Here is a 22,629-nt window from a genome sequence, read left to right as displayed (position 1 = left end):
AATGGATGAAGCATCCGAAAAAAAAGCATAGTAAGAACTGACACAACAGGAAACAAATATCCAGCATACATCGCTGGAAATGAAAGAGGATCCTTCTTCTCCAGCAGGTTTCGCTCCTGGAGGCAGGAAGGTTTGACACCGGAGTACAAGACAGGACTAAAAACACAGGCACCAAAATCACAAAGAAATGTTGCCTGTGGGTGTGCTACTTCATTTTTTATAAGGGATGATTCAGTTTTCCTTCCTGACATTATGTAAGTTTTCTTGTTGCGTTAAACCTCCAGATAGCCATGGACTGCCATGCATCAGGGAAAATTAAATGGAAAGTTATTGATGGCCAAAAAAAAAAAAACACATTGCACATCCTGAAAAAAACGGAATCTAATGGCACTCTTTACAGATAATTCAGTCCTTGTCGGCACTGTGTGGTTCAGAAATGCGAGCAGGAGTGGGCCTCCAATCCCACCTCCACTCCTACATGAAAAACATGAATTTTAGATCAATGTCATGATGACAAAATGACAGTTAAAGAAAGCAAGAGAAGAAAATGTGAACATACTGCCAGCAGTATGATATAAAAATACCTAGAAACGATGAGAAGTCTACACTGACACCAACAATTTTAACCACAACACCCCTTGGAAACAAGTGCAGCATGAACACCAGGCGCTCAAGCAGCTTTCCTCAAACTATGCCTTGAAAACGATTATTTATATATCGGGAATTTTTCCTAGTAGCACAAATTAAAACTTACTCTTTTAGCGGGAAGCAAATCTTTGCCTCCCAGCACATAAGGGATCCATAATCCACTCAAATCTAATTTGTGGTCACTCTGCAATATCGAAGAAAAATCTTATCTCAATCCTATTGTTCTAAGATCAAAAAAAAAATCATTCTTGGTATCTGTGGATATTTTTCAACTCACTCCTCAGTAGATCTGTTCTATTTCAGCAATACTGGAAAGCGGAATTTTTTGCACTGCACATTCATTTTACATTTTGTGCATGCGATTCTGCACATCTCTGCAAGCAGCAGACAAACTCGGGATTATGTAAAAGTATTGCAACAACACCTGAAAGAAAAATAACCGAAGCAGCATAATCTTTACTTAGACTACAAACCTTCTAATGGCTTCCTCGTAAGCTACAAGCATTCAAGTCCCTCGTTCTACATTGATTTTCTGCAGAGTTAAAAGAGGCCAGGAAAAGCCTAACGCGATTTAAATCAAAGTCCATGCAAGACAAATTGTCCAGATACTCACAAGGCTTTGTTTTCGCTCCCCGCCACCTGAGAGCATGCAGCCTTGCAGCAGGAAGCCGGCGAAAGCCTGCTAATTCACAGGTAGCGATGCCGCGGGAGCAGCAGCCCAGGCCGGATCCTGCTCTGGCGCCCACCTCTCCCTAGCGCCAGCTCCATATTGCTGCTCCCAACGTCAGGATGATGTTACAGGTGCCACCTCCCGCTGCTGATGTCAAGCTCGGCTCCCAAAAGCACAGCGCCGCTCTCCCCGCGGTGCCTGCTGCCCCTGCCAAACATCACTTCGGCATAGTCTGCGTCCCCGGGGAGCAGGCTGCAGGATGATTTGGGGAAGGCTTCCAGACGCACAGCTTCTCTCTTCGTTAAGCCTCTCGGCGTTAAAGAGCCTCTCCTTCCAGAAGGCTGCAGCAAATGTAGACTGTACGCCTCCCTCGGGGGGAAATGAAGTATTTTTACACAGTTTCTTTCTCCGGCACAATCTAATTTGCTCTTTTTTTAGAGCAAATTGCTGAAAGGATAGGTAAACAATGGTGCAGAACAGCGGAGTCAACGATTCCCCGATGCTCCCCTGAACATTTTGGAGTAAGCCGAAGGGCTGGCGATGCAGCCCAGGACCAGAGCTGATGAATGGTGCAGTGCTGCTGTTGTCATGGCAACTCAGAGAAAAAAAGCAGCACCATATAAGGAGTTGTGACATGGATTCTGGGAACAATTTATACGAAAAGGCTGTAAGCCCTTGGATGCTTTAAAGCTGCAGCATCCCCTTCTCCCCGTCTGCATCCCGCCTTCACCCTCCGGATGGAAGCGGGCGGCGCAAATCAGCGCAGGCACGGCTGCTTCCATCCAGGGCGTGCGTGCATTGGGAGCCTGGTACCAAACCCGAGCAGAACAAGATGACTTTCAGTGTTTGCACAGGGTCTGCTTGAAACGAGGAGGAAAACAGCAGGGAGCTAGCGCTGACCCCAAGTAACGCCCGCATCCGAGCAGGGCGCCGACGAGACCCGCGGCGACCACGCAGCTCCGCACAGGTAAGCTGCTCCCGGAGCTGAACCAAACTGCAGCACCATCAGGTGGCTGAGCGCCCGAGCGGCACCGAGCAGGAGCCAGCCACTCCTTCTGGAGCCGGGAACGCATCCCCAAAGCAACCCGCAGCGCAGCCGCTGCTGCGCCGCCGAGCCTGGCAGGGCCCTAAAGCATCTCTGGATAAAGCAGGGCAGTGAAAGGCAACCCGGACACACGGCTGCCCCAGCAAGGTATCAAACAACCGAGGTTTCTGTTCCGTGCTGCAGCTCAGAGAGGAAAATCACATTGTTTTACACTATGGTCAGATGCCTTCCGCTCAGTGCATGCACTCAGACAGACAAGGTACCAGAATCATGAGAGCTGCAACTATTTCACCTAAAGCTGACCTGACACAGAGTTCTCAAGTCCCTGCTTAGCAAACAAAATTCAAACTTTCAGAAATTCTTTCCACTTCTTACCTTATTTTATCTGAACAAATTCGTCCAGGCCCAAACAGCTCTTCCCCAGCACCCACACCTCGGCCAGCTGTTTTGACACCTCTCACATCCCTACCCAGCTGCGGTAGCATCTTAGTTTTGAAAGAATACATAGTCCCAGAGGGCTGGGATTATTACTCTGGTTTTGCCACCATTCAACAAGGAACAAGTAGAGATTTCAAGTTCAGAAATCTCGGCTTGTTTCGTCCCACACTGACGATCAGTGCTAAGACCATTCGACCACTTGCTGAAGACGCATGAAGAAGCGGTGTTCCTCTATCTGCTCCCAGTGGAGGGGAAGGAAGACATGGGAGGAGGGTGAAGACCCGGCTCTGCCATCCCCCAGCACGAGCAGCGAGGGGGTGACGGTGTCCCAGGGGTCCCCACAGCCTGGCTGGATCGGGACCAGCGCCGGTGAGTTCATCACCACACCAGGGCTGAGCGAGTCTCCCTCCTCCTGCAGCTCCGCTCCCAGCTTCTTTAAAGGATCCAGTTAAGGGTGTGCATTTTCGCTGGGTAAGAGGATGTTATTAATTGCCTAAACACAACTAGGAACACTCCTACTTGTTTCTGTGCAGTGCATTCTTAGGGGAAGTTCCTCCGTTTCCAAAACACGAGGGAGAACGCTTTCAAAGTAGGAGGCTTTGCAACGAAGCTGATTCCTCGGGCCCATGTCTTCAAAGACACTGAAGCATCACTCTGCATACAGGAGGAATGAGGCCTCCGAGAATCCAGACCTAAATACCTAAGCGACTTCTAGAAAAAACAGAATTTAATTCCTAAATTTCTTAACAACACTCCCCTCCTCCCCCCGTGCATGGGGACTCGCGCACACACTTTCTGAAAGAATTCTGAAGCTCCCAATCTGTTATTCAATGAGAAAATTAAAAATAGCCCCGTACAGTGACGAATAAAATCATCCCTGTGCATGTAAATTTACAGCCTGTAAATTAGAAACCTTTCCCGGGGAGGAGTCAGGTGTGGCACAGGGCTTCGTGCAAACGCTTTGCACGCGGCGGGTTCACGCTGAGGAAATAAAGCATCAGCAGCTGAATCTTGCAGCCCAGCATCAATTTTAACCTCATACACCTCCAAGTTACTATTTTTGGCTTCGATTCAGGAAAGCACTTAGATACATTCATCTCTATAAGCACCCTCCTGGAAAGCGATGCCTTCCTGAATGGAGGTGCACGATGCAGTCGCGTCATTTTCATTGCAGCCGCGGCTTTGAGCCGTTGATAAACACGCCGCTGGTGTGGGGTAGAATATTTCACCCAGCGGTTTCAGAAATGGTTCCTCTCTTTGTGCAGCAAGCACAATAACTTTTACGTGCTAATTTCTCTCCAGAAAAATCCAAATGGTGTCTTCTACATACTTATCCTGGGTTGGCAGGTCTGGGGTTTTTTGTTTGTTATAATATATTTTTCATGTTACACTTGCTAATAAACCACTGTTGTTATAAAAATATATTAAATACAGCAACTGAGGTTGAACACGCTGATCTAAAATACATACTTAGCCATTGCTGAACAATAGGTTGTACATGCAGGAGAGGGAGAGAGCTGATTACTTATGCTCACTATTACTTCACCCTTTGGAGCAACAATGACCTTAGTTTTTCTTAATCACCATACCATTCAGCAGAGCGAAAATTGCAACCGTACTGAATATTTATCAACCTCTGAATCCAGCCAAGTCTCTGTATACAGAAAACAGAGATATCAAAATGTCAGCAAGGAGCCTCAGGTCCTCTGGAAGGAAAACTAACGCGCCACATGATGTTTTTTTTAAAAAAATGGGGAAATTTTAACTGTTCTGTGAAAGCAAACCCAGCCTGTGTACAAATCAGCTAAGTTAAGAACTTTAAAAGATGACATTAAAAATCAATAAAGAGCATTGCAGTTTCTACTGGGCCAATTTCTCTGTACTATACAGGCTTCCTTTCCTTTTTAAAGGGTTAAATTAAACCCTAAATGAACTGTGGCCCCTCTTCAAGGGCATCACGGGGCATATCTCAGCAACTACTCTACCTATACTGGAATGTGTGCGTGCAGTTCCTGAGCCACCCAAGATACTTCAGTCCTCAAACGTGAGCGCATCATCTAGTGAACGGCCAGAGAAGTGCTTCATATTGAAATCTTCATTTCTGAAGAGCTCCACTAAGTATAAAGCAAGAATTTGGTACAGTCTTGTTGCAAATGGTCTTAGGTATTAAATCTTTAGGGGAAAAAAAATAAATAAAGACAACAAAGTGTTTTATCTGATGAATAGTATCATTCCGCTATCCAACCACTCCACAGATATGGAAATTATTACATGAATGGGTTAGTCACACACAAATGTATGTAAGAAGCAAAGAGCATGAAAAAGCCCCTACAATTGGATAATTTCTCAACAATTTTCTATGCTCTGAAGGTCGCTTTGAAAAATCCATGTGGCAACTGTCAGATGGACAAAAGGCTCTCTTTGTAATACTCCGGTTTCCCAGAATAACCCTCATCCTTTTTCCAAAAGGAATCACTGCTGTTATTGTGCAGTATTAACAACTGGAAATAAGAACGAGACAAAGTAAAAGAACAAACAGAATCCCAGCCAGCAAGACTTGGGGAAATGTCTCCATGCATTTACTGTCAGGCTAACGGCCATTTACTTTCATCTGTAAGCTCCCATAGTCACATGAGGATTCTTGAACCAATTTTATTTATTTATTTAAATCAATTCTACCAGATTTTGAGTGTGCTACAACAGCACTTACAAGTCTCCTGGAATATTAAGGAGAGGAATTGGGAGAAACGCATCAAAAAATAGTGCAAGGCTGTGAACTTGTCTTCAGAAATCTAATAATAACTCCAAGGTATTTTTAAGGAAACAGCATTAATTGTAAAATAATGAACAAAACTGAGGAGGGTCTTTACAAACTGCCAATTGATGTCCACCAGTAAAAAAAAAAAAAAAAAAAAAAAACCCAAAAACTTCAATTTACTGATATAGTAAATGGTCAAATATTCAACAACCATCTCTTTCTGCGGCTGATGGATTCTTTTGCTTTTCAAAACTCTCAGATTAATACTAAACATGAGGCACAGACAATAAGAAATAGTTGAAGAAATGTGATAAATACTCTGAATAACAACCAGTGAAACAATGCTACTTTCCCAGTTCCTTTACACATTACCTTAATGAAAGCAAACAAATTCCTATAATGACTGCACAAGGATGTAAAATAAACATCTCCCTTTTACAATATCAACAGTAAATTAAACTAATAATTTAAAAAATCATGCTAATCCACCAACGCACTGAAACACACTTTGAATTCTAAGTACTTCAGGAGCTCCACTGAAGTCATCAAGACATGCACGTGCAAAACATCACCATGTGTTTTCATGCTGTATTGGACTGGGTCTAGCTGGAACAGGATATTTAAAACAGATGGAAAAGGAAAAGTACAGAAGCCCAAGAAAATCATCTTCCCAATCAATTTCCAATAGATTCCTGTGCGTGACCCCAAAATGGACCTCCGAACAAAAGGCAAAGGCGATACTTTTCTTCATCAGCTTTTAAGTAATAAGACTTATCAGCGTTTTCTTGGTGTCATACCGGTGTGTACGCATGTTCAGAAGACACGTTTCAATGCATACAGTTTCCAAACAGGACTGGCAGGGACTAGGCCTTCTCACCAGCTGAACGCCTATGTCGTAGTTCTACAAAATAACCTCGCCGGTGCTGGAAAGCAAATTTCAAGCAGAATGGCAGCAGGGACACTGCCTGGCCCCTTGGAAGTTTGTGTGGTTCCCCGTCCTTTTCTTTGAAGTACTGCCTGCAAAAGCTACTGCCGCAATCCCAGTATCTGCTGTTCTGAGGAGCTAGTAAAACTCTCCGAGTGGCAGCCCTGCCAAACCCAACAAAAGCTTTCTGAGCCGGGAGATGGAGTCTGATCTGCTTCCACGTGGAAAAAAAAGATAATTATAAATATATGGAGCTTAATCTGCTTGGCTGGGCCGGTGCCGCGCAGAGAAGCGGGGGGAGGCCGATGCCTGCTGCCAAGCCAGGGGCCGGCAGCTCCACGCCAAGGCGGCTCGCTCAGCGGGCTGGGAGGGAGCTCTGGGGGGTGAGCGAGCTTCCCCCCTCAACAGGGTACAGCTCAAAGCCTCTGCCATATCCCACAGGACAGCAAGGAACTGTTGGGGCAGTTGTATAAATGTAACGGTGCTCAGAGGTACAACGGGACGGCACAGAACGGACTAGAGTCAAATGAGGGTGGCAGAAAGGCTCTGAATGAGATAAAGACACTAGGTATATGGAACTGGTTAATTTTAAAACACCACAAAAGAGAAAATTGCCGCAAGTAACTCAAAACCTAAAGGAAGATGTGAGCATATGTACATAAAGCTACATATGTACTTGCAAACTGCTTGATTCCGTGTAATGTCAAGTAAGCTGGCAATGTTGCACATTAATAAACCTAATTACTTATGAAAATTAAAAGCTTCATTGACTGCAATTTTAGGGGGCTGGGTTATGTGAATGTAGAGTGGAAGCAGACAACTCTAGATTTTACACGCCCTCCACTGACTGCGTATTCAGCCCAGCGCAGGCACTGACCCATGTCAGTGCCCTACCCTCTTACCAGCACCTACGGCCAAGGAATTTCTCTCTTGGTGCATTTACCTGTCAGAGATAATGCCGCTATTGATTAAAACGTTATAAAGGAGGAATGACTTGCTAGCAAGAGAGTCTGGATGGCAGATCAGACTCTACCCATCCATCAGGACACAGAGATGACTTGAGAGCGACAGGAGCGATTTTGATTACGGACAGAAATTCTGTTCAGCTTAACACAGGTGGAAGAAGTTATTCACCCTGTCTTTCACAGAAGCATCACATCATCACGGGTACACAGACCGTCCTCAACCAAACCACAGGATCTAGCTCACACTTCTGAGTCCTTTTCAATTTCTCCTTTCACCAGTGGGCAGGGAAAACAAAGGTACTAAGTGTACTAGATTTGTCTGTTGTAAGCAGAGGTCAAATTATAGTGGCTAAAAATTGGGTTTGGAGATTTCTCTCAATATAAATGTAGCACCCTGACTGGTCATTTTTAAAAATGGGCATGGAAGTATGTCAGATTTTAGTCGAGAAGCAAGTTTCTCAAGACTGCTACCAGTAGGAATAAGATATCAGGCTTTTAAACGGTTGTTAGATGCCAACTGCTTTCAAAAATTCAACTACTTCAAAATCTTTGGGTGTTCAAATCCAAATCCCAGGAGATTAGATAAACAAAATGGTTTAAAAATATAAACAAACTGTGAAAAAAAGATCACTGTTGCACAAGTTTATCGTTTTTCTGATGTATTCTCTTAGCATTCAAAATTTTAGCAAAGTTCAAAATTACTGTAACGCTTCCATTGTGCATAGACCGTAATACAAAATGGAAATAAAATTTCCCAAAAACTCGACATTTCTCAGAAAAGCAGAAAATATTTGTTAAAATGAAAGATCATTTTCAGAACAGAGAGACTTCTCCATCAGAGGGAAATCCAATCTATTCTTTTAAATACTCTGATTGTGCAAACGCTACTGGTTTTGACCAAAGTAGAAGCCATAATAAACAAACGATGACTTTCATACAGAAGCTTGTTCAAAGTTTTCTTAGCGATTTTTGCACCAAAGGACCTTAAAAGCCCTACTGAACTTTATTTAAAGTCCTTACCAGTTAACTTCTTCACAGGTTGGAGCCGAACACTGATAGACTGATGTGTGAGTAAGGGGGAGGATGGAAGGGAGCGGGACATGCCCTCCATAATCCGAATGTGCTGCATACCTTCGGTCACTGGGAGTGGCGGAATAGCGTAGTCTGGTTCAAAAGCACAGTCGTTCTCTGTGGAGGTGCCTGAGAGGAACATAAAGAGAAAACAGAGCTGGTTAGAAAAGGCTGGCTTCTGCTTTCATCATTCCCAGACAGAGGACTGTCTGGTTCAGGGCGAGCCCAGCCGGAGTGCCATTTCGCTGCACGTCTCTCTCAGCCCTGCAGATAGCAGTGGCGGCTGCTTTTTTGTGTTTGCCTGGCACGATCTTGGTGCTTCCCTTGAAGAAATTATGTTTCTGTAACAACATCTCAGCATAGCTCTTCAGATTATGAACAGCATAGCCATGAAATATTTATTTTGATTTTTCTCGCTTGTCTTTAAGAGTCCCAGAGTCACCAGTTTTGAATTTAATTCAGAGAAACCAATAAATCTTTCACTCTATTTTTTTTGTGAGCTTAGATTGTGAATTTCTAATAAAATTCTTCAGGTCGAATTAAATTTTCTCTTTACATTTCACTAACATTCCTTATTTATATATGGCCTGCAGATTAAGACAGCTTTCATACTTCTTCCAAGCCCACAAACACGTTGGCCTTCCACGTGCCAGGCAGCACGGCCATCGAGGTCGGCACGTTGTACTGGGGAAATGCCGGGCTGGTGGGACTAGGAGATCGGAGAGCGGGCAGACACAATCTTGGAGAACAGTCAGGGAAGGCAAAAGTAGCTTAAAAGCAAGGGATGTAAAAGATACTGGGGTAGATGGAGTAAAGGTCTGTTCCGGAGGACCTTCGGCAGAAAAAGCAAGGACTGAACGAAGCCTCCCGAAGCAGCCCCCTGAAGCTCTCCCACAACGACCACGCAGACAAACCCCAAGCCCTTTAAAGCCGGGACGGAGCCCGCGTTCCTACAGACCCTATGGAAGACAGCCAAGTAACACGACGACAGGTGGGGATAGAACATCTTTGACAATAAATGCACATATTGCTAATTATTGCAACGCACATTAGCGACAAGCGAAGCGCAGGTGTTGCACAGCAGCAGGCGGTCGGGGCCTGCTCCTCCCGTGGAAACCTCCATCGCCGCCAGCCGGTTCCCTGCCCGCAGCCAGCCAGGCCGTTAACCTAATGGAGACGGCTCAGGATTCAGCTGCAGAAGCCTCTTAAGGCCCTTAATATTTCATTACACACACCGTAACGAGATTACGCTCGTGCCACACCTTTAAGAGCTGGGTTTTAGCTTTTAGTGCCTGCTGATGTTTTCCCTCCAGAAAGACAATAATTACGTGATTTCCACCGGACACTTGTGTGGTTCTCAGGGGCTTGAAGAGCACGGTTAGAAGATGAAGCACAGCTCCCAGGGAGCGGGCAGGCAAACGAAAGCAGGGGGAAGACAAAAGGGTAAATGCCTTCAAATATGGGGTACTGCAGAGGAGACGACGGACTGACTTCATTTGACAGCCAAAGCACAACGTGAACACCACAATATATGAGCAGAAGGGAAGGCCACACAGAAAGAAGTGGTGGAAGTCTTGGACAAGCTCCTGCAGCGCACTACGAGGTGGCACCACTGCGGTTACAGTCCATCCACGGCTGATGCCAACTTTCAAGAACCTCTCTCAGCATTTTTGTACCACTCACGACAAGAAATCAAACACAAACGCGCGTTACCCACACGCTAGTTCTGACAGTTCAAAAATACGACTTTACTCTCTTCCTTTCTGAGCATTTGCCACAGTTTACTGAAAATGCATTCAAGGCCTACTCCTTACGGAGGAGATCTTTTTCATTTTTTTTTTCTTTTTTAACTTCGATACAGAGAAGTACGGTAGTTTGATATGTTTTATTCATTAGAGATTGTCATTATTGCCACAAACCGAGCAAGACACTGATGTTTTTCTATTCATTTCAAGCTGCTTTAATTAAGTGTGCACACAAATGCTCTAACAGAGCACATCCCTTTAAGGGAGGAATGGATCATTGTTTGTTCTTATCTTTAATTTTGTATTAAAAGATGCTGCTGCTGACATTATTTGTGTGTTTTTTTTAACACAGATTTTAATATCAAATATTTGGGTGTAGTCAGAAAAAGCTCGAATGACTGCCTCGCCACCTTCCCACTGCACTTACTGCTCGTTCTACATGAGCTGCCCGAGCGAAGGGAGGTGATCACCAGGGAGGTGATCATCCCCCTGTGCTCTGCTCTGGTGAGGCCGAACCTCAAGTACTATGTTCAGCTTTGGGCCCCTTGCTACAAGAAGGACATCAAGGCCCTGGAACGTGTCTAGAGAAGGGCTACGAAGCTGGTGAAGGGCCTGGGACACAAGTCCTATGAGGAGCGGCTGAGGGAACTGGGGTTGGTCACTCTGGAGAAGAGGAGGCTCAAGGTAGACCTCATTGCTCTCTACAACTCCTGAAAGGAAGGTGTGGGAAGCTGGGGGTCGGCCTCTTCTCACAGGTAAGTAGTGACAGGACTACAGGGAATGGCCTCAAGTTGTGCCAGGGGAGGTTCAGGTTAGAAATTAGGAGATATTTCTTCTCAGAAAATGCAGTCAGGCATTGGGACAGGTTGCCCAGGGAGGTGTTGGAGTCACCGTCCCTGGGGGCATTTAAGGAAAGGCTGGACGTGGTGCTTAGGGACATGGTTTAGTGGGTGATGGTGGTGGTAGGGGGACGATTGGACCAGATGATCCTGAAGGTCTTTTCCAACCTTAATGACTCTGTGAAGCAGCTGTGGGTGACTGCAACAAACCTGCTGCCAGCACCGCTCTCTCACAGGCATCGAGCCTGTGCTTACATGCCTCTTCGAGGCACGGCACCGCTCCTCTTCAACCACAGGAAGAAGTACTCTGGTGTGCTGAGACTGCCTTCCTCTCACCTCATTTTAGTGTCCACAACAGAGCTGCCTACATCTGAGCAGGCTGTGCAGAGGTGCTCCTCAGCGGAATTTCAGTGGAGTTTAGGACAAGATGACACGGTTTTGGGTTCTGCTTTAGGAAGAGGATCGTGCCCTGGGCTCCACCCAGTGCACCAGCGTTTGGCACAGACGCAGGCAGTCATTCCACAAACACCCACCTGTAACCAGTGTTTGCACACCTTTGACCAGCACAGCAAGGCCCAACGGCCACAGCTTCACAGGTGGAAGGTCGCCATTTCTCAGATCGCTTTCCACCAAGTGCTAAGCAGCACGTCGTGCCAACAGGACAGATGAGGTGTGCTGAAGACGCACGTGCTCTCAGGAGCAAGCCTGAGCCTCACGCTCACACAACGCACAGGACAGCAGCTGCTCAGCTGACCTCGAAACCTGAACTTTGATGAACATCTTCGTGTGTTTTTTTTTTCTGGTAATTGTCCAAAAGATGCAGTGGCTATGCTTAATTACGGAGTTGGGCCTAATTTTTTTGAGGAAGGCATAATTTGATAAAATGCTGTTAATATACCTTTAAAAAAAATTAGTATCTTCCAGTGCTGTGTTGCCAACTTAGTTACTGGCTCCATACATAGCTTACTTGACATAAGACGTTGCTTTTTGCAGAGTTGTTGAGCTGAACACCTCTGCTGACTCTGCATGCCTGTTCCAAATCACCCGTGAGTGCCAGGAAAGGCAAATGGCATTAGTGCCAAAATTGGCATTGACATCGACAAAAATGATCTACACTTAAGGCTTTGGGGAAGACCTAAAAGTCAGTGCACACTTTATTATTACACTTTAAGCTCAAGGTATCTTTGACCAAGGATTGTCGCTTACCTAAAACTGAAGGCAACTGGGGGCAATAACTTAGGTAGAAAAAAAGTAACGACAGAAACTTGACCAAGTTTTCAGGAATATTTTCCCTCTTAAAATTCTCAAGTGCTTTAAAAGAAAACCAGCAAACTCGCAACATATCCAGAACTTATTATTTTCATTCCACACTGTCAGAATTCCTCTCGCACCCTGGCCAGAGTCAACAAGCAAACAGGGTCACTGGAATAGACTTAAATTTGTTTCAGTCAGAAGGAGTACTGGGCTTCATCAAACCCTGAGATAAGGGAACATTCATAGCTGAACCAGAACTTTGACAGTTTGTCTATCAACTGTACTTAAATAAACTGTTACTATAAAGTGTATATTTGAACTAATAGATTATTTCTTGAAGTATTCCAAGATAATAAAGCTTCATAAACAACTCTAGGACTTGGGCATCACGGGTGGCAACATGAAAGTTTAACCAGTAGGAAGATGACCTCCTTATTTCAGTCAGCTGTTTATCTAGGCATAATAAAAGCCCAATATCAGTACTTTTCCACAGCAGCCAAGATGTTGACTGAACGGGCAGACGTGTAACCTGGGAGAACACGGTGTCTGAACAAGCGCGCCGAAATCCAGCAGGCAACCTGGAAACGAACAGCTCCATCCAAGCTGCCGTATCTTGTAAAAACAAGCCAACAGACAGAACCCAAACAAATAAAGAACATGATACAGACCAACGGGAAAGCAAGCGGGCAAGGCGCAGCCTTTAGAAGCAACACCAACAGCAACTTGAGCTCAACTAACTGCTGGGGAGAGAACTACCACTCGTCCTGTGTTCTCCAACAAAACGAGACAGCCAATGCTGCTGGTATGCAAGCTATCACTGAGTGTCCACAGCTAACGAGGGGATGGATAATTCCTCTACTTTAAAATACAGAATTGTAAAATGATAAGACAAAGGTCCTGTGTTAACAAAGCGGTTTCAGCTGCTGACGTTTCACAGGGCTTCGTGGCTTTAACTGTAAATTCCAATCCCCCTCATCCTGATCGCGGGCTTCAATCACTTGCAGCAATTTTGCCTGGGCAACACTGGAATGCTGCCAGAAAAGAACAATGCTCCGGAGAAAATGCCTCCATAATAAGTCATTAGGACACCATGACAACAACAGACTTGAACCTAAATGAAAGGAAAATTATTGCTGCAATCTGAAACAGAAAATAAGCCAACACACATAGCACCCACCAGAGTCATGCTTCCACCAAATGCTTTTTAATTGATCTCACGAGCTGCATAAAGATAACGTGCATTTTCACAACCCTCACAAATGAGCAAATGCTTAAAACTTATAAGTAAGCTACTTCAAAGGAAATGTAAGCCAGCACAGAGATAAGAGCCGCTGCTGTCAGCGACAGCAATCCCTGTTACACAGCCACAGCACTGGTTTTAACCACCAAGCCTATTGTGAATAATGGATACTCAACAAAAGAGGCTGTAGAATCATTATTTAAATAATGTAAAGACTATTTTTACCACTTTCTTCATAGGACCTTTCGCCCTGTTCTTGTAGGGTGCAACACAACAAAGCAAAAGACGCACGAAGCAGCTGCTGAGCCCCCCCGTGCAGGAATGCCCACATCCCATCTCTGCTCACATCCAGGGGGTTGTGGGAGAGAATAAACTGGTTATTGAGAACCAGCCGGGCCCTCCCCTTTGCAAGCAGGGAGGGAAGCAAGCGGTGTTTAGATCTGTGCTGGTACGTGCTGAAGACTCCTTACACCTCTGCCAACAGCCCTTGCACAAAGCTCGGTCCCTCCATCTGCAAAATGGAGATGCAACATGGGTACGCCTGCACTGGGCCACAAATTATCCTAAACTCCTTCTAACTGTAACAAGATCATCAGTTTTGTGAATATTAGCAAATAGTCGTAGCTGTATGAATAATAGCGATGGATACAATAACTCCAAGAGATTACACAGTCTGTGAAAAACAGAAAACGAATACAGAGAAGGCGAACAAACGAGAAACGAGTCACCGAGGGAGAACAACACTGGCGTTTACCTTGCCCAGATCGGCTCTGACGGAAGTCTACACTTGCCTGTCTTCGGTCTGGTGGCTCCTCGTTCCCTCCATCTGCATGAGAACCAAAACAGCAGAAGTAGAACATCATAGTGGACAGGTCAGGAAGACGCAACTTTTCCTTGAGCCCCATCCCATAGCCGTGGGGGCAGCTCAACGGGAGCTCACGCTCGCGATGCGATGGGTAGGGCTGGGACGGGAAGGTGCAAAGGGGAACTGGGGCACCCTGCTGCTGACTTCTCCGCTGCTTCTTCCAGTTTGTCCCCTGAGCGCTGCAAACGAAGTCTAGAGGGTCCTCAGGAGCAAAAGCAGGATTTTAAATTCTCCTATGGACCCCCGAGAAATTCAAATTAAATAGGAACCAGGTTGGGCATCTTCAGTTAGCTCCTTCGTTATGGACCATTGTATCAAAACATTTTTTAAAAAAAAATATTAAGGGTATGATGAAACAGGCCCAGGAAAAAGAAGAAAAAAATAAAAAAAGTGCCCTTTGAAATTGTTTCCCATTAAAACTATTTGTCAGCAAAAAAAAAATGGGAAGGCAGAGAGGAACAAAACCACTGCTCATTACATCCTCTTCTAAGCAGCTATGGTTAACAAATAACAAATCCATCTGGATAAATGTAGAGAGGGACATTGTGTACAATACTATACAATTAATTACATGCTGGTCTTCATTGATCAACTGACCAGATTAGAAACAATAGATGCGCACATCAATATAGATGTTGGAGTACACAGGGGCTGTGCAGGCAAAAAGAAGTCTAGCTCTGCAGATGGTGAACAAGCAAAAACACGCCTTCACAATGCAGGATGTTTTTCAGAGGTTATTAAACCTTATGGCAGGGGGAGGGGAAGCTTTTGCAAGGCCTGAAATTAGTTTTGATACAACTGAATTCCTCAATAGCTGCATTACCTAAAAACTCGACAGCTGATTTCTGCCTTTACGCTTTGGGGTTACACTAGAAGGAGCTGCACCCCAATCAGTCTCCAGGCACAGAGGGGGCAGCTGCTATGCCCACCAATAATTCGACTTTTCCAACTCCCATCACAGGTGAGTACATCGGTCTGGCTTGAGAGGAAAGTTGTGTACCGGAGCACACCTGCAGAACTGATCAGGTGGCCAAAAATTTACACCTAGCCCCTCCTGTGCCCCCAAAACCAGGACCGCATCCCTGCTACGGAGGGGTTTCTTGCGTCCTTTTCCCTTCACAAAACCCTTGCAGCCCTCAGTTCCACCTAAGCCATGTTCAGGCATCCTGAATGGGTGCTGGCAATGCAATTTGCTCTCACCTTTGCCTTTTTCCCTGGTCATACGACAGCTGCACGGAAAGGTCAGCCTACAGCAAGTTAAAGCAACCGAAAAGTGCCTGTTTTCCATCAATTGCTTGTGCCCCGACAAGCCACGGTAATTGCCAGGTGTCAAGGAGGACACAGCCCGTGACATTTTCCCTCCTCACTTCGCTATTCTGTCTGCAGGAAGGATGTGATATTGGAAATATGACTGCAATTTTGACATATTCAAGGAGCCTTCATTAGCTTAGAGCTGTCCTCCTGGGGTTCGTTACGCGGAGCCTTCCTCCAGCCCGGCTGGCACCGAAGAGCACTGGTGTGACTGAGGGGCACAGGCTGCTGCCTCCGTGTTTCTGTTTGCAAGACGCAGTGCTGGTTTTGAACACTGCCTAGCACGCAGATATAAGAATTACCTCTGTGCCCCCCCCAGCTGCATGCCCACATGGACAACCTCGACGTTAACGAAGGAAATAAAAACGTGTTCGAGTTGCAACCACAAACACACGGCACAAGGCAATTGTAAGGACTGAAAGTTTCAAAAGACTACAGCTACAAAAACAAAGTCGCAGCAGTAAAATCAGGAGGAAAACCTGGTATTTAGCAAAAGTCACCTCATCGTTACCAAAGGAAATTAAACCTTTATCCCTACAGTCATTACGGGCGCTGCTAAATGAGCGCCTTGCCCGTGAACCTACGGTCCCAGCAAACCTGTCCCCACGGGCACGGAGCTGCTTGCACCATCCTCTGCAAGACGTTTCCAACAGGAGGCCGCACGCCCCGTGGGGACAAGTGGCAGAGATGGTCCCCACAGCCTCGTCCTACCCTGAGGACAACCTGGGAGTCCCCCGCGGACAGGAAAACTGGCAACGGTTGGGTGAAGACGCATTAGAAATCCTCTGAAATAAGACGTCAAAACATGCACTGTGCATCTTTCCTAGCTTTACGTAGGAAGAAAAAATGAAATAACATCCAGTTGTCAAGAAGTATATGACAGGTTTCTTGATCAAGCAGAAGCAATGAAGCTACCAAGTTTTCTTTTTAGGTAAGATAGAAAGATGTGACACAATAAGAGAAATAGTTTAAGACTTAACCATAATCTGCCAAAGCAAAACACACACAGTACAACACAGATTTGGATCATGTGTAGCAGTCTCCAGAAGATGACTTTATTTACTAGTCTTAAAATTGCCTACACATTCTTGAGTACGTTGGTATTATTGGAACCAGAGCACAGGATGGGAGGTGCAGGGCAGTCCCCATGGCCGAGGGGCAACCTTCCTCTCTGGCAAGCCAAATGGCCCGGGGGAGCCAGCCCCAGAAAAGGGGCCCTCAGCCCCACCAACCCTCCTCCTTGTCCATGTGAGGGCATCTTCCAGGCCAGTCCCAACACAGCCGCCTTTGGGCACGCATCGGCCGCTCCATCACAGAGGCTTGCTGAGGTCACAGTGGCCACCAGTGCCCCGCCTTTGCTGCGGGCCCTATAAAACAGGGCCCCTGCAGCTGGCCCACCATTCGCTGAGCATCTGGGCCCTCTGACTGCCAGCTTGCGCGGCACGAAGAGCACTAGAAGAGCAAAGCGAGCAGCAGGCCTCTTGGTGTGCGAGGACAGCTATGTGGTCCAGTAAAGCACCAAGAGGGAATGCATTTGACCAGGAGATGCGTCGTGGGCGGAGGTGTAGTGGTGGTGGCACAAGAGACACCGGTGCCCAAAGGACCTCCGGCACCCAGCCCATGGACAGATACAAGCAATACCACTGGCACCGCAGCGATGCGGGGAACAGGCCGGCCCCTCGAACATCCAACGACAGGGGGCCTGGGCCTTTCCATGGGAGCAACGGTGATGTGGGGCGAAGGCGCGAGCATCACAGAGACAGCCATAGGGAGCAGAGGCGTGCCCACTGCCTGGAGCACAGCGCGGGACCCGGTAATGCCCGTAAACCAGACGGCACGGTCGGACCTGTGCATGAAAATCCAGCTGACAATGGCACGGGACCAAGGCGAGGGACCGGACGACCCCCTGGCTCGGCACCCTGGCCTAAGAACATTCTGGGTGGAAGGCATCCCGTTTGGGCAGTCCCAGGCAAAGACTGGCTTAGCCTTCTGCCCAGCGCTGTGGAGCCAATGGAGCTGGATCCACCAGATGCGGATGAACAGATGGAAGTGGATCCACCTCGGCCAGAAGAAACCTGGGACTCCCGCAGCGTGTCTTTGTGCTCTGCCATCTGGGCACACCAACAGCATCGCAGGAGTGCCCGGCGAGCCCCCTACCCGTTGCTCAGGCTCCAACGCAAGCATTAGCTTGGAGCCACCAAACATCACAGACATCCCGCAGGCCTGCCTGCAAGATGTCCTGGCAATAAACAACTCTTGCCAATTCTCAGGGGTTGTGTCTTTTTTTTTTTTTGGGGGGGGGGGGGGGGGGGGAGGGGTGGAGGGGGAATGGGCTAAAGTTGCACCAGGGGAGGTTTAGGTCGGATATTAGGAAGAACTTCTTCACTGAAGGGGTTGTTAGGCATTGGAATGGGCTGCCCAGGGAAGTGATTGAGTCACCATCCCTGGAGGTATTTAAAAGACGTTTAGATGTAGAGCTTAGTGATGCGGTTTAGTGGAGGCCTTGTTAGTGTTAGGTCAGAGGTTGGACTGGGTGATCTTGGAGGTCTCTTCCAACCTAGGTAATTCTGTGATTTTGTTTTTAACACGATGGTAAAACCAAGGAATGTTTGGTAACATGAAGCTGGTTTGTAGGATTGTCTTGAATTCACAGGATAAACTTTTTCTATAGTGCTTTGCGGTAAGATTCAGACAACAGCTTAACTCTCAGTTCAGTTAAATGCTCCTGAGCAGCAAAGGCAGCTCATATTTCATGGTGTTAATAACACATTTTCAGTAATGCAAACAGACGTTCCAAGTTAACTTGAGAATACCTTCTAATTTATCTCAAAGAGCTACATGATACCCGAAAACTCTAGTATATGCCGACAGAGATGTAAGAGTACTGAAAGTAAAGAAAATATAATAATAAAGGGCTTTAGGACCAGACTGGGCTTAAAGCACAACATCACAGTGAGGGATGCACGACCTCCCCTGCCAGCGCTGCTGGGGAGGAGAGGAGGAGATGTTCCTCCTGAAGACGGAGGAACAGACCAAGCGTGACCCCGTGCTCGCTGCAATTTGTTTCTCTTGCACAACTGGGCTGGTTCAAAACGCACCCACTGCCCTCCTGTCCTACCATGGTGCTGTGTCAGATCAGCCCCATTCCCACTCCTGCAAATCTGGATTTTTCCTCCCTCCTCACCCAGCCGGGTTTCCACTGCCACTGCCGCAGAGCTGTTCGCCTCAGCCAGACTCGATCCTCGTTCTCCTCCTCAGGCATTCAGAGGATTAGCAAAAAATAAAACATCGCAAACTGCAGACCTGTGAGCGCTCCCTGCAGCTCCAACCAGCATCACTGGGGGTTTGGCCGAGCCTGGAAGAACAGCTGGGAGGCTCTTGCTTTTCTGAAAGGAAGAGCGATAGGGATACAGCAGTACCAACACATCAGCCTGCGTTTTGTCCCGAGTGTTTTGCGGCTGCTCCAAAACTCAGCTTCCCCCTTAACAGCAGCAACAAGGTAGCTGACACTATTTCGGTAAGGAATAGACGCGAGGTGCTGCTTGGAAGTCTTGTACCCGCTACCTTTACCAGGCATCCAAATCCTCCTTGGGTCTTCTACAACAGAATAAATCCAACAAATGAGCAAGTTCTTCATTTTAAAAGAAATAACTTTTAGCCCCAAATGAGCGGCTTTGGTCTCTGGGAAGTCAGCTTCCCTAGTGAAGGGGAGCAAGTATTTTCTTAGTACAGTACTTTTACAAGAAACAAAAAGAGATGCAATACCAACCAACCAGAGGCAGTACTGCTGGAACACTGGATGTTTAAGTAGGAATTAATCTATTTAAAATCACTCGGAAGGACAGGATCTCCCCTGTGAAGTCACTTGGACATAACAAAAGCAATATTTGGAACAAAAACAAAGGCAGACCCGCTCACTATGTGAGAATAAGCATTAAGCAGGAGAGCACAGCGTGATGCCAGGCAGAGCTGGAGGTACTGCTCGTGAACACTCGACAGCAGAAGGCAAAATGGTAACAACTCGATTTCCAACAGGAACAGGAGCTGCTGCACAAAAACCATCGGCTTGGGAGAGTTCTCAGGTAATTTGCAAGTTGCACAGTGTAGTAAGGGGGGCGGAGGAAGATAAATAACTTCCAGGGTCAATTTAGGAGGGCTACCAGACACGTGGTGACTCAGCACGCGGCGCGCTGAGCCCTCCCAGCTGCTGTACGTCCAAGTAAAGGCAAGAGGAAGCCCAGCAAGCTCCCCGTGCAGGGCAGGCACCTTCTCCCTCTGAGGCAGAACTGTGAAATGATCAATACTTAAAATAAAAATATAAGTAAATACAAACAAATTAGTGTCAGCCAGTGAAAAGGGCTGGTACCGGCAGGGTTTCAGATGCACAGTGAAAAGGCAGAGGGTGGCACGAAGAGAAGGAGCAGCCCACAGCTAAGGGTCGAGCGATGGAAGTATCTCCTCTTGCTCTCTGCTACACATCAAGACTTTGAGCACACTCCGTTCCCTGCAGGGGAGCAGCGAGGTTACTAGGGAACAATACCATACAATTACATAATTAAAGAGTTATCTTAATATACGTGCAAAAAAAAAAGTGGGGGGGGGTGCAAATTAGTGTTGCTAAGGGAACATTCATCCTTGCATTTCCGAACTTCTGAGTGCTCGAGCTCGCAGTCTGGGTAGCACGCACCTCTGTGTACTTGGCGGGCTGCTGCTGTTCAAACAACGCTGTCAGATGTTTATTTAAGGATGGTTTCAGGCAGGTAGCTGGGAGCGTCGTGTTAGTACCACCTAGGAGCTGTAGGCAGGGATCACCCACCATGCAGACACTGGTTTCGCTCAGGGGAGCGCGAACAACTCGGCTGCCCCACAGACTCTGGACGCGGCGAAACACCGCGCTTATTGACGGAGCCTCAGATGCTCCAGCTAAAAGAGGTCACCGCAAGTAAATTGGGTGTGAAATCCGTACTAGGAAACACGGATATCTGTATGAATTTTAAAGAAAAATCAGAGACTGAGATAAACCTGGTGAGGAGCCTCCTGCAGAAGTCACCAGGAGAAACAAAGCTGCTATCTGTGCTAACGCCCCGAGGGAAACGAGTGACACAGCACAAGCCTGAGTCAGTGATCCGTATTCTCTCATGTCTAACAATTAAAGGAAGGAAAGCTTTTGTTATTCTGTATTTTTGAATATCTCAGTGTTAAGAAGTTCCATTAAGACTTGCACGTTATTTAATTCCAATGAGACGCTGCCGCACCGGAGGGCGAACGCCCCCCAGCCGCACCAGGGACTGGGGTCAGGCTCCCGGGGAGGGCACGGAGCAGCTCCTGCATGGCAAGCACAGCACACGAGCTTTAGTCTCTCTCTCAATTACAAAGAGATTAAGTAATTGCAATAATAATGCTTAGTAACAGCTTCAGAAAAGCAGCTTTCTCTACCAAAACAGGTCTGAGAAGCGCCTGCTCCCCTTCTTTTCCCCGCCTGCTCCTCTCCCCGCACCCCGTCCCTCCTGGCAGCTCCCTGTTTAAAAGCAGCGACACAACGAATAACAAATCCTTGGCGGTGCACAGAACGACTGCGTTCTTTGAACACGCTGCTCCCAAAGGGAACAGAAAATCCCACGGGTTTTAGCAGCCCCACCGCCTAACCCCACTGCCCAAAGCACCGCACAGCAATTAGCGGAGCAGCCTGCGGTACGGCCCCGCTCAGCACCACCTCGCCGCCAGGTGCTCGCATTAAAGGCAAAGGCAACAAGTTTTAAATAAATTCAGTGCCAGCAGCCTGACAGTCCCGTCCCCCTGTTTGATTAAAGCGTGCATAAACCACGCAACGTGTCTCCATGCCTTCCCAGGTCTCCCTCTTGCTTTCGCCTGACAAAGCGATTCTTAAGGCAGGAAAATAAAAGGGTGGGTCGCTCTCCTTCACGCATGCTGGGAAATCTGCTGCAAGAACCCACCGCATTGGATGTGGCGGAGTGCTCTGCCCTGACAGCCGATACATCAGTGCCCCAAAAATCAGCCCGCACCATGCCACAACGCCGTTCCCAGCCCCCGGTCGCTGCAGGACGGCCCCCTCGGGGCATCGCTGCTGGCCCCCAGCCCCAGAGGGGAGCTGGCTGCAAATCTTCTTTTCTGCAATCCCGGCGGATCCCAGCCGGGCTCGGGAATGACACGTGTGAAATGCGACAGCCTGGGATCATCCCAGATGTGACCGATGCCTGAGAGGAGGTAAAACGTACCCGACCTGAGCCAGGGGGAACGGGCTGATCCCTTACTTAAAGGAGGAACACATCAGCCACAAATCTCTCTGAGCTGGTTCGTGAGGGGGTCCTCTGCTTCAGAAGGCAAGCATAAAGATTATTATGATAAAAACGATTAAGAAGTACATTAATTCACTAACCGAACAGCCCTGTTACTGATGGATTCCCCATTAAAAAAAGCTCCAAGCTTTACGTTTTCCAACATGTTGAGTCCCTTCTAAGCAGCCTTGATAATCCACACAAGTCATAGAAGAATACAAAATGCAGAGAACTATTTTTTCTGCAATTACTGTTAGAAAAAGCTTTACGGAAGCTCCTCCAGATGCACACACTTCCACACTCACCAGATCACCAGACTGAGACCCAGCGGTCAGGAACAGGCACCGAGAGCAAGCGTGCTTCAAGTTGAGCAGAGAAATTTCAAAGTGTGGAAAAGGAAGAAGCACACCTCAGTTACATCACTGCCCGGACACGAAGAAAACAATACCAGCTCTTCAACTGCGTACAGTTTATTATGCAAAGCACTGGGAGACGGAAATCACGGGAATGCTTTCAGAAACGTAAGGTTGTGGCTGGGAACTGTTAATATGTGGGTCAG

The 22,629-nt window shown here is 47.0% G+C and overlaps 1 protein-coding gene across 25 annotated transcripts in view; it reads right to left on the bottom strand.

Annotated features, from left to right (window-relative positions):
- Nucleotides 1-22,629, bottom strand: part of TANC2 (tetratricopeptide repeat, ankyrin repeat and coiled-coil containing 2) — a 282,626-nt gene that overhangs the window by 145,779 nt on the left and 114,218 nt on the right. For 14 of the 25 annotated variants that reach the window (XM_048046466.2, XM_048046465.2, XM_066981478.1 and 11 more), the window contains 2 exons: nucleotides 14,353-14,424; nucleotides 8,470-8,649 (listed from right to left, as the gene is read on the bottom strand). In XM_048046466.2, coding sequence (XP_047902423.1) covers nucleotides 8,470-8,649; nucleotides 14,353-14,424 — 252 coding nt within the window. Of the gene's footprint in view, nucleotides 1-1,261; nucleotides 1,914-8,469; nucleotides 8,650-14,352; nucleotides 14,425-22,375; nucleotides 22,395-22,629 lie in introns of those variants that run through there. The other 11 variants (XM_066981487.1, XM_066981489.1, XM_066981490.1 and 8 more) reach the window with 6 other exon arrangements.

This window comes from Anser cygnoides, chromosome 22, assembly GCF_040182565.1.
Source record: "Anser cygnoides isolate HZ-2024a breed goose chromosome 22, Taihu_goose_T2T_genome, whole genome shotgun sequence".
NCBI classification, from domain to species: Eukaryota; Metazoa; Chordata; class Aves; order Anseriformes; family Anatidae; genus Anser; species Anser cygnoides.
This window is presented reverse-complemented; position numbering and strand designations above follow the sequence as displayed.